Source organism: Sorex araneus, chromosome 10 (assembly GCF_027595985.1).
Source record: "Sorex araneus isolate mSorAra2 chromosome 10, mSorAra2.pri, whole genome shotgun sequence".
Taxonomy (NCBI): Eukaryota; Metazoa; Chordata; class Mammalia; order Eulipotyphla; family Soricidae; genus Sorex; species Sorex araneus.
In genome coordinates, this window is record NC_073311.1 from 45061014 (window position 1) to 45073485 (window position 12472).

At 45.8% G+C, this 12472-nt stretch overlaps 1 protein-coding gene across 1 annotated transcript in view; it reads left to right on the forward strand.

The window, feature by feature from the left end:
* STAB2 (stabilin 2) overlaps positions 1-12472 on the forward strand; it is a 159808-nt gene that overhangs the window by 14102 nt on the left and 133234 nt on the right. The window contains exons 4-5 of the mRNA XM_055118350.1: positions 10409-10494; positions 11739-11808. Of these exons, the coding sequence (XP_054974325.1) occupies positions 10409-10494; positions 11739-11808 (156 nt within the window). The remainder of the gene's footprint in view (positions 1-10408; positions 10495-11738; positions 11809-12472) is intronic.

The window sequence follows — 12472 nt, forward strand, 5'->3', positions numbered from 1 at the left end:
CACACACACACACACACACACACACACACACACTCTTGGTATATTTTTTGAAAAATTTCTCCCAGAGAATAATTTGTTGAGCACCTACTATATACCAAACATACAAACATCTAGTTTATGACATTTTGGTTAACAATAGATCTAATGATAAACTACATACAGGACCTTTTTCCTATTAGGGTCTTTTCATACAGCTTAGGTCTATAGTTAATTACACTGTCTACATATGTGTGATCACACAATGACAATATTGCCTGAGAATACATTTCTCAGAATGTCACCCTATTATTAATCATCGCCTGGCTGCATACGACTACGACATGTCCGGTCCCAATCCTGCAAAGGACCTCACAGACAAATTAGACACACACACACACACACACACACACACACACACACACATACAGAGGAAGAAAAAGACAGAACTGAGAGAGCCCCAGTGAGGCCTGAGGAAATATGAAAAGTTCTGCATCTCTCCTTGGGGTGCCACCTAGTAAGTGCAAGGTCACACTAGAGTCCCCCCACCCCAACCCATTCCTCCTTCCTCTTCTCCGAGGTATCTGATTGTGTTGTCAAGTCAGCTGCAAGAGAGGTAGCTCCACCTCACCCCCACCCAACACACACACACACACACACACACACACATACACACACTGATCTAATCCTAGAAAACTTGCTTCCCCCATTAGCTGGAATTTGTTGGTGCCTAGAGCTGATTCCCGGGCGCCTGAGTTTCTTCTAATTCTCCCTGCAGCTAGTGTGGTTGTACTACAAGATCGCAAGCTCTTAGTCACCTTAACATCCTGTCCCAGCTTTATCCTATTCTCATCATGGGGCCTTGCAAGGAACTTACTTTCCCAGAAGTGTTGTCGGATTGAGAAAATCATCAGGGAGAGCATCCCAGTTAAATTTATTACAGATTTTAAAAGATTGATATACGTGTGGTATTTAGACACAACTATCCCCAAAACTCCTTCACTGCTAACCTGCACTTCCAGCTGAACTGCATCCAGTGTTTAATCTGGTCATGCTCAGTGCCCTCATCACTGAAATGGAGATGATGAGGCTGTAAGCCAGTCTCCAGAAGTCTTGCTGGGGATGGAGTGAGCGTGTACTCAACAAGCCCTCAGACACAGCTCCCTCACGGGAGACACACCGACTCTTCCCCTGACCCTTTCTGTCCGTGGGTGATTCTCCAAAGACTGCCTGCACTCAATTCCAGGGAGTATTTCTTGACTGGATTTTCTACTCTACGGCCCTGATCTCGTATATTCTGGCTTAGTGGCTGAAGACTTAAATTTTGAAACATGTGGGCCTGGTTGCAAGATGAGTTTTCACATTTCCCAACCACATGAAGTGAGACGGGTTTGTTCATTTCTCTGAGATTCTGGTTCTTATCTCCGACATGAAAGGAGGAGGATGGTGATAATCATGAGGAAAGGGACATCTTCCTGCTTGCGTCATAAGCATGGAAAGGCTTGGGAGAAAGCAAAGACACCACCTACAGGTGACTCCCCCAAGCACAGTCCCAGGCAGGCCTGATAACTCTGACTAGAGCAGCAGCTCTCTTCAAAGAGGAGGGAGCACTGGGAACATCTTCAGGAATAAGCTGAGCACCAAGGCTGCCTTCACCAGCACCTGCTGGCCTGCTCCCTTTGGGCACTGGCAAGACTTTATTTCACTTTCCTATAAAAACTTTTTAAAAAAATGACCAGCTTTGGAAATGATTACAGACATCTGATGAATCTTGAGTGAATGAATGAATGAATGAATGAATTACATGACATGATATGACATGACTTTTAAAAAGCTAGAGCAGGGCCAAAGAGGTAGGACAGGGGTGAGGTGCTGCTTTGCATGCAGTCAACCTGGGTTCAATACACGGAACCATACATGGTCCAGAACCCCTCCGGGAGTGATCCCAGAGTACAGAACCAGGAGTAAGTCCTGATCCCAGCTGGGTGTGGCCTAAGAACCAAAGTGTGGAGAAAAATAAAGGAAGAAGTGAAAGCTATCGGCATAAAGAAGAACCATTACAAGCCTTGATGGCCCAAATGAGGTGGAAAATAATCCTTATCTCTGAGCCTGATGGTGAGGCAACCTCTCATCTCTGGGTCTCGGTTTCCTCTTAGATAAAGAGTGCTCGGAACCACTTCACTCACTGTGTTGAAGACTGGACATACTTCGATACAATGTACTTGGCACTCAACCCAGGGCACAGAGGCTAAGAACAATAATAATAAGCAAGGACAGCACAAAAAGAAAACAAACAAGTCCAGAAACCATTTTAGGGACATCTGACCCATGGGAGGTGTTCCCAGTGGCTTGTAAAATGGTCTTTTAGATGAAGAAATGCTTTGTGAATCATGGTTCTCTTCCAACTAAACTATGTCAGCAGAAGACTGAGAGATCAAAGGCAAGAAAATATATATCACTTATCGTGTATTTGCTTTTAAATATCTCTGCTGGAGTCAGAGAGATAATATACAGGCTAAGGCACTTGTCTTGTACCCTGCCAGCCCCAAGTCTACCCAGGCACCTCACGTGGTCCACTGAGCACCATCAGGAGTGAATCCTGAGAACAGAGCCAGGAATAAGCCCAAGCACTACTGTTGTGGCCCAAAAACAAACAAAAGAATGGCTTTCTAAGGAATAGGATATAATTCAGCAGTAGAACAATTGCCTACATGTATGAGATCCTGAATTCTATCTCTGAAAAAAAAAGTGTGTGTGTGTATTTGTGTGTATGTGTGTGCTCGCGCACAGACTAGAGCAATAGCACAGAGGGTAGGGCGTTTGCCTTGCACCCAGCCAACCTGGGTTCCTCCATTCCTCTTGGAAAACCCTGCAAGCTACCGAGAGTATCCCTCCCGCCTGGCAGAGCCCATGCCAAGCTACCCATGCCAAGCTACCCATGGCATATTCGATATGCCAAAAATAGTAACAAGTCTCACAAAGGAGACGTTACTGGTGCCCTCTCGAGCAAATCGATGAACAATGGGACGACAGTACGACAGTGCTACAGTGCTGCTCCCAGTCAGTATGGAGTATAAACTATAGGAAAAGACCCCTTCGGAGTCAAAATAGAAGTAGAGATGAATTCATGATTCACAGGGACATAAATCACTTTTTCTACCTTTTTATTGGGCACATAAACTGTTACTGGATTTATTTATTTTTTAAGTTCTAATTTTACATAAAGTAACACTTGCCCTTTTTAGGAAATAGTTATGATTGCTGACTCATTTGAACAATTGCAAAACAGCCACCACAATTTAGGTAAAGAAACATTGTATCATCCCCCAACATTCCCTTCCTTGTCAAATTCACTTCCAAGTCCCAGCTGAGCGCAAACACGGACATATTCCTCTGCCTATAATTTTACCATTAGGTTCTGTGGCTGGAATTACACAGCATGTACTTTTTGGAGCCTGGTTCCTCTTTTTTTTTTTTAGGGGTGGGATAATATACCCACCCTTCCAAGCAATGTTCAGGAGGCCAGGGGCTTTCTCAGATTCCTCTGAACTCTGGACACTTTTCCACCTGTCTGCGCTACAGCTGTCTTTCTTTCCTGTAATTGCTCTTCTGGTTTTCTCTTTCTCCCTAACTTTAAGGAATTTTATTGTGATGTATAACTTTCTTCTTGTATCTTTCACTAGGCACTAGTTAGTGTAGATTGATGGAGTCCTCAATATAGCTATTTTGTGGTCAAAATATTTCAAATATATTTTCTGCTCTTTTCTCTTTCATACTTCATTGATACAAATGCTGCAGTGCTTGAAGTTGTCCCACAATTCACTGATGTCCTGTTCACTAATTTTTCAATCTTTTTTCTGTTTTATTTTGTATGATCTATTTCTATGTCTTTGTCACTAAACTCTTTTCCAAGAATTTAAACTGCCGTTACTTTTATGTACTGTGTTTATATCTCAGACATTCTGTATTCATCTCTAAATGTTCTAAATGGGTTTAATTTGACATAATTAGATAGCCACGCTAAACATGCTTTCCCCCTTCTACCTTCCTCAATATATAGAATATGGATATAAAAACTTTCACATATTTTTCTATTAATTCTATACTATGTATTATTTCTGAGTTGGTTTCTATGAACCTTTCTTTTGTCTCATGATTTTGCATGCCTGATACATTTTTTATTGGGTGTCAGTGTTGTGAATTTTGCTTCATTATGTGTTTGATAATCTTGTGTCTTAAAAACAAATATTTTTGAACTCCCCTCTTAGACAAGCCAAACTATACTATAATATAATATCACCCCAAAAGAAAACTATAATATTCCAAGCCAGAAGAAAATTATAATCAAATTTCTGGAATATAATAAAGTTAATTGTAAGCTCATTTTTAAGTGTTGTTCATCAGGCCTAGAGCAACCTTTAGTCTGAAGCTGATTTCTCTATGAACAAGGTCATCAATTCCTATTTATCCCCTATGGGGGCAAAGGGGGTAAGCACCCCACACCCTTTAGTGTTCAGGGAACCGTATGTGGCAACAGAAGTCAAATAGAGCTTGACTGCATCCAAGGCAGGAGCCTTACCTCCTATAATACCTCTCTGGCCCTCAGCTCCAGAACATCCATGCTGGTGCTCCATGTAATATGAGACTTTCCACCCTGGCTGACAAAAACACTCAGTATTCCCGGTCTGGTATGAGCTGGATGCTAATCCTGCATCTGCCTGACTCCAGTCATTTTGCTTCAACATTAGACTCTACATATCTAGGAGTCTTCCTTTCTTAGGCATGATCAGTTCTTCCTTTTCTTTTTCATTTTAACGGCTTTATTAGGGTTCACAGTATACTTTTTTTTCATTTTTTATTAAAGAACTGTGATTTGAAAAGTTATCGAAAGTTAGGTTTTAGGCACCTAATATTTCAGCACCAATCCCACCACCAGTGTCAACTTCCCTCCACCAGTGTCCCATATGCCCTCTGCACCCCAAGCCCCACCCACCCCGTTCCTACCCGTCACCTTGACAGGCACATTACAGAGCATCAGTGGCTGCAGCTTAGAGCTCATGTTTTCAGTTTTGTTGAGTCGGTGTTTGGGATCTATGACTGACCAGTTCTCGACCCTGCAGGAGGAGAGGGAAGCTTCACGGAGCTTCAGAGCTCCCTTGCTTTGTCCCCGTGTAACTCTCGTGTCTGGTTTGCCGGCTGATGGACTCTAGTCTCCCTCTCTAATGTTGAGCATAGTGTAGGTTGGGGTGCTGGGCATTCTACATAACCCTCCCTTATTTCCCAGGGCAGAGCCCTGACCCTTACAAATCTCTTCCTCTCACTTGTGACTCTGTGGTGGCCTTTCTTTTCTGTCAAAGGTGTCCAGTCCATCAAGGGTGGGGGACCTCAAACAAGGTTCTGCAATTAGCCCAAGTTTGGTAGTGGATATTGGCACAGCTACTTCCGACACAGGCTCTCCTAATTCAGCATTTCCTTGGTCTCCCCAACTTCCAATTGCATCTAACTCAGTGGGAATTTCAGTTTCCCTCTTGGTTCCCTTTCCCTGCCCTGTAAATCAGTGCTCTTGGGAGGCGTCCTTCATGTTTTTGCCCTCTGCTTGGCTTCTGTGTGAACTTTCAACACATGGTATCCCTAGGAAGAAAACTCTCCCATGACCTTTCTTTCACTGGAATGGAGCCATCTATGACTCCTACTGTCAAGCAGCTACTATCCTCTCACTTAAATGACTCCCCCAGAGGCCTGCCTCTCAGACCTAGATCTGTACTTTCCAGTTTTACTTGGTCAGTCACATACTTATTGATTCATTCATTTGTTTCACTAATACTTCTGAAGCCACTGCTGTGTGCCAGGTGTTGGTCTAGGTACTTGTTACCTCACTGAATAATATGGAAAGTGGAATTCCCCTGTGAGCTTACATCATAGTTTTTCAATGGACATTGGAAACCTCAGGCCAACAAGACATTCCCTGGCCTCAGGAGGATCTCGGTGTAATGCCTTCCTTTAGAAATTACTCTTCACTGGGAAAAGTTGTTTTGTTGTTGTTTTTTTTAATTAGTGAATCACCATGAGACAAAGTTACAGACTTACAGGTTTTCATGATTACGTTTCAGTCATACAATGATCGAGCACCCATCCCTCCACCAGTGCCCATTTTTCACCACCAATGGTCCCAGCATCCCTCCCACCACCCCCACCCTGTCCCCTTCACCCCACCCTGCCTCTGTGGCAGGGCATTCCCATTAAAAGTTTGAGTGGATGTTTCAGCAGGGAGATTACCTGAACCCACCACCACTATGGAAAAAATCTAGAACCAAAGAGCATGGCAGCCTGTCCTTGCAGCCAGCCCTGGAGGCCAAGACCCAAAGACCCTTATGGGCCCATCAGTCAACTTTGAGACTACTCTGTATTGTTGCCTTTGATGGTGAGAGGACTCAGGAGCAGAGAGTGAAGCTTCTTTTTAGAATATCAAGAAGTAATAACATGACCACTTTTGTTCCCGATGGGCAAAATGTCCACAGAATCTCCCTCTTCCTTGCCTGGGGGCCCCTATTGACTTCCAACCACCAGAGGCAACACACACTTATCAAAGAACTTGGTGGCCTGCGGAATGGTCAGGGGGACTAGAGCTCCTTTGGGTCTCTCTGTGCACAAGAAATCCCAGCAGTCAGCATTGGCCTTTCTTGGGCAGCCCAGTTTTCTGGTTTCCTCTGAAGCAAGAATTAATCCACTTAAGAGCCCAGCCACTTACCCTTTTCTAAACTCACCTATAGCAGAGCCAAGTTAAGCATCGTCCACCCTGCCTGGCAACTGGACCAAGCTACACAGAGCTGTCCCTATGCAAAGACTCATCAGTTCCTTCTCCACAGTGACCTAGGAAACGTTAAAAACCTTCACCTCCTTCCTATCAAAGACAACCCCCCCATCTTACCAGCATATCCGGTGGCTCTCAAACATGAATGTGCAGTAGAATGACCAGCCTAGACTACTAAAATGGGTCTTATGCCCAAAGACCTCCAATCAGTGAGTGTGAAGCATTAAACTGTGCATAAATTTACAGCCATAATCTTTTGGTCATGAGGGGAAGGTAGACTAAAATCCCGTCCATTCACAGCTACCCAAGCCACAAGCTCTGTTGTAGGCTGGACCCACCTCTCCATTTATTTTAGTTTCACCTACTTGCCAAACCCAGGTCAGGTGGAGGGAAACTATCTGATTGGCGCTCTCTACCCCCTGAAAAGCAGATACCCAAGTCAGGGCTTCACATGCAGTAAATTAGTTAACAAGAATTTTCTTAGAGAGAAGGATCCCTGGTGACATCAGATGAGGATTTAGATCTGATGCTCGGAAATAAGAAAGGGAACCGAGGAAGGTGGGTAGAAAAGTCTTAGACCACAGACAGCTCTAGAAAATACTGAGTAAGAGCATGGGGGTTGAGTGCTCCAACCTCAGATTCCTAGCAGAGGAGCCCCTGGCCTGCAGAAACGGGTCTGCTCTGGTGCCCTGCCTGACTCAGCCTGGCCAGAAGCAGGACAATGGAGGAGTCATGACCGTGAGCATGATCGCAGGGAAATTGTGCCGCCATAGGGGATATGTGAGGGATGCGTTTCATGGTACCAATCTCAGAGAAGAAGCCCTTCAGAGGGCCCTTTGTAACCATACTCTCCCAGGAGATGAGAAACAGCTGCTCCGGTGCTTCTCCTTAGAGGAAACCTCCCTGGATTCTCTGTCCCCTAAAGGAAAAAAGGAAGCTGGGACTTCCTGGAGATGGTCCTGGTGTCATGGGAAGGGAGAGAAGAAGCTCAACCAATTTCCCAGGGATCTGCTGGTGGCCTAGTATTGGGTCGTCTTCTCAAGTGAGGACTCTGACTGTACCCCCTTTCTGCTCATAAGTTATCACAAGGTGTGAGAAGGGACACCCAGGGGGTGCAAAATCAGCCTCCCTGGATGCGTAAAGCATGTTTGAGGGTCAGGGTCCATCAGGGAGGGCTATGTGGGGACTGGACAGAAGGGCTGGGGGATGGGAGCAGGATTGGTCCACGCAGAGGAAGATACTTAGTGGAATGTGAGTGTGGGAGCCAGATCAAATGCAATGAGTTGCCTGCTGGGATAAAAACGCCTGGGATGGCATTTCTGCAAGATGGCATTGGTTGCCAAGTCTTAGGGTGGAGAAAACTTATTCTGAGTCAGCCCAGAAGCCAAACTGGGTATCCCTCAAAAGCATCGCCCGGAGAGGAAAACACTGGAGGAATTTTCCCCTCCTTCCTTCTGGTGCTGCCCAGACTTGAGTCAGGTTTGTGAATGATGAATGTGCCTGAGAGTTAGCTCAGTGGGTTGGTGCAGGTTTTGCACTCAGGAGGCCCATGTTCCATCCTCCGCACTGCATATGGCTGCCTGAACACCACAAGGAGTAGCTTCTGAGCTCCGAGATAGAAGTCCCTGAGCACCCCAGGTGTTACCCCAACAAAAATAAGGTGCCTGGCTTTATTAAATATAGTCATGTTATTCATGATTGGGTTTCAGTCATAGAATGTTCCAACACCCATCCCTTCTCTAGTGTACAATTCCCAGCCCATCAAGAAAATGGAGAGAAGAAATGAACAGAAACTTCCTCAAAGAAGAAATTCAAATAGTCAAAAGTCACATGAAAAAAAAAATGTTCTGCATCACTAATCACCAGGGAGATGCAAATCAAAACAACAATGAGATATCATTTCACACCACAAAGCCTGGCACATATCCAAAAAAAAACAAGAACAACCAGTGCTGGTGCTGGTGTAGATGATGGGAGAAAGGGACTTTCATTCATTGTTGGTGGGAATGCAGACTACTCCAGCTTTTTTGGAAAACAATATGGATATTCCTCAAAAAACTACAAATTGAGCTTCCATATAACCCAGCAATACCACTTCTGGTGATATTTCCAAGGGGCCTAAAAACACAACAGAAATGCCATGTGCACTTCTAAGTTCATTGCAGCATTATTCACAATAGCCAGAATCTGGAAACAACCCAACTGCCTGAGAACAGATGAATAGACAAAGAAACTATGGCACATCTACAAAATGGAATACTATGCAGCTGGTAGGATAAAGTCACGAAATTTGATTATAAATGGGTGGACATGGAAAGTATCACGTTGAGTGAAATGAGTCAGAAAGAGAGGAACAGATATAGAATGACTTCATTCATTTGTGGAATATTTAAAAAAATAGTATGAGACTAATATCCAGAGTCAGAAAACACAGGAGTCAGGAAGATCAGCTAATGGTTTGAAGCTTCCACAATTGTGTAGGGGCAAAGGGCAGTTAAGGTAGAGAAGGGATCAGTATGACAATAATTGTTGGAAATTATCTGGAAAAAAACTCCAGGTAAAGGGATATACATTATAACCTTAAAGTATCTATATTGCAAACCTTAATGCTCAGATAGAGAGAGAGGGAAAAAGACATAAAGAGAGACAGAAACAGAGAGACACACAGAGAGAAGAAAAGTGCCTATGGGGGCTGGAGCGATAGCACTGCGGGTGGGTGTTTGCCTTGCATGCAGCCGACCCAGGTTCAATTCCCAGCATCCCATATGGTCCCCTGAGCACCGCCAGGAGTAATTCCTGAGTGCAAAGCCAGGAGTAACCCCAGTGCATCGCTGGGTGTGACCCCAAAGACAAAAAAAAAGAAAAAAGAAAAAGAAAAAAGTGCCTGCCATAAGGTGTTGGGGGAGGGGAAGGAAGAGAAACTGGAGACACTTTGGTGGTAGGAAATGTATACCCGTGAAGGGACAGGTGTTGAGACATTGTACTAAAACCTATTCCTGAATAACCTCTTGCCTGTGTATCTCACTGTGATTTAATTTTTTTTTTTTTGCTTTTTGGGTCACACCCAGCGATGCACTGGGGTTACTCCTGGCTCTGCACTCAGGAATTACTCCTGGCGGTGCTTGGGGGACCATATGGGATGCCGGGGATCGAACCTGGGTCGGCCGCGTGCAAGGCAAACGCCCTACCTGCTGTGCTATGGCTCCGGCCCCTGTGATTTAATTTTTAAAAATAAATAAGTAAACATTTAAAAAGTCAATAAATTCCCAACCCATCCATTTATAAACTGCAAACCCTTGGGTTAAGTCATGTGACCCCTCTGAACTTGGGCTTCCTCGACTGCCAACGGCACCAGCCCCCCTGGGAACTACAGAATGGGAGTGAATCCGGCGCCCCAGGAAGAGAAAGTCTTGAGAACTGGCAGTCAGCCTTGTGCCTTGCCCCCGCCCCTCTTTACAGGGGACGCTCCTGGTTCTGCACCCCTGTCCCCTCGGGAGCCCTCAGGGCTCCATCCATGTCTTCAGTGATTCCTTGTCCCTGCTCGGAAGCGCTCACAGACACTCAGTGGGTGTTGAACTCACCTTGCAGAATGTGTGTGACTCTGAGCCCTTGGTTCCCTAGAGTGCCCGGGAGGAGCCAGGTCGCCCTGCAGTGGCCGGGGCAGCTGTGCAGAAGGCATGGAAGGAAACGGAAGCTGCTCCTGCCAAGTAAGTTCCAAACTTCTCCTCCTCTTCCTCCTCCACGCTGCTTCCTCTCTTACCTGCTGTGCCTCCGCCCAGGTGGAGTCTAAGTGGTGAGAATCAGAAAGAGAATATGCCATCCTCCACAGAATGATCTTGTAGGACCAGGAGACCTTAGAGTGAGTCCTTTGCCCCCCAGCCTTAAGGCAGAGACATCTGTAAATAATACCTCTGCAATTGCATTCATTATTGAAAAAGTAAAATGATATCTTCATCATCATCATCATCATTCCGTTGATCGTCGAATTTCTCAAGCAGTCTCAGTAACATCTCCATTCATCCTAGCCCTGAGATTTTAGAAGCCTCTCTTTACTCATTCTTTCCAATGGTGCCGCATTGGAGGCTCTTTCAGGGTTAGGGGAATGAGACTCATCATTGTTACTGGTTTTGGCATATGAATACACCATGTGGGCAGAAACTCTCGGTAGCTTGCAAGCCTCTCCCAGAGGGAGAACTAGGCCATAAGCTTCCGGGAGCTTGGTTTTAAAGTCTCTGGATGTTGGCCGTTGGTGGGATTACACGGCACCGGGAGCAGTCCCTGGGTGTGACCGCCTAGCTACTGGAAGATGGGGAATCTGGGCGGAAGAGGCCCAGTCCCGATCCTTGCAGACTTGGAGGTCTCAGACCCTAAAATGATATCTTAGATGTGAAAAGGATCTTGCCAAACCACACAGGCTTGTGGAAATGTCCTCATCACTGCTACTCATCACCGCTGTGGCAGGTCACCCCTAGGGGCCTGTCCTGGACCCCCATTGTTAAACTTTGGATCTGCTGATCCTGAACTCCTTTGTCACCCCCAATTTGAAAGTAACTTTTTTCAGATTTAAAACCTGAGATAATTTAAATGCAAAAAAAATCCTTCTGAAAGGGATTAAGCACCACTCTGTTTAGAAAAGCAAAATGTAAAGAGTTTGCATTTTTCCCCTCCTGTGTGTGTGGGAGGGGAAGGGAATTATAAGGTGGCTGGCTCCAGAGCCCGACCTTTGAATTGACAAGGCAGTTTTCTTCTGAAGCTCCAGGATCTTGGTGGAAGGCGACATAGCGGCTGGTAAGTGCATTGCCACTCACAGTCAAGGATAAAGGAAGAACTAGAAGGAGCTCTGGGAAAGGCAAAGACCCATGTGAGAGACCCCCAGTGGGTGGACCAGAGAAGGGGGTTGTGAGTGACCTGGGTCACCGGGTTCTAACTGTGTCTCCCTGGCGGTGTACAGGACGGCTTTGGCGGCACCGCCTGTGAAACCTGCGCTGATGACAACTTCTTTGGACCCAATTGTTCATCAGGTAGGTCTGATGTTTGTGACGTTAAATGCGTTTGTACTGGTTGGAAGTCAAAAACAGTCCATTACCCCCAGAAAGAATCCTCTTATGCTGAAAACACAGAGGTGCATATGCAATCAACTTTACACGGCACGTCAGAACACCAACCTGTCACATAAAATATTTTCTCTGACCAGAGAGATGTTTTCTGTGCTTTCAGCATTGTGCTTAAGACTTAAATGCACAGGGACCAGAGAGAGGATACAGCACTTGCCTAGTGTGTGGCCCAATCCAAGTTTGGACCCCCGGCATCATATACGTGGTCCCTTGATCCCCACCAGGAGTGATCCCTGAGCACAGAGCTAGGAGTAAGCCCTGAATACCGTTGGCTATGCCTCCCCACCCCAGCACCCCAAAATCCCTGAGGGCATGAGGTTCCCTCTCCAGGGGATCCAGGAAGTCACACCCACTTAGCCTGGCCAGATCCACTCCTGCGGTCTTTCGGGATCCTGCTGTCAGCACTGATCTCCCCATAAGCCTCCACTTCCGCCACCCGCCCCACCACCTCCTGATCTGTCCCTTTCTTCCTTCCCATCTTCCCTGTTCCTTCCCCATTCACCTCCCCAGATGAAAGGAGGCAACTAGCCAAGTCAGTGGATGGTCCCCAGAAATCTCCAGAAATCAGAAA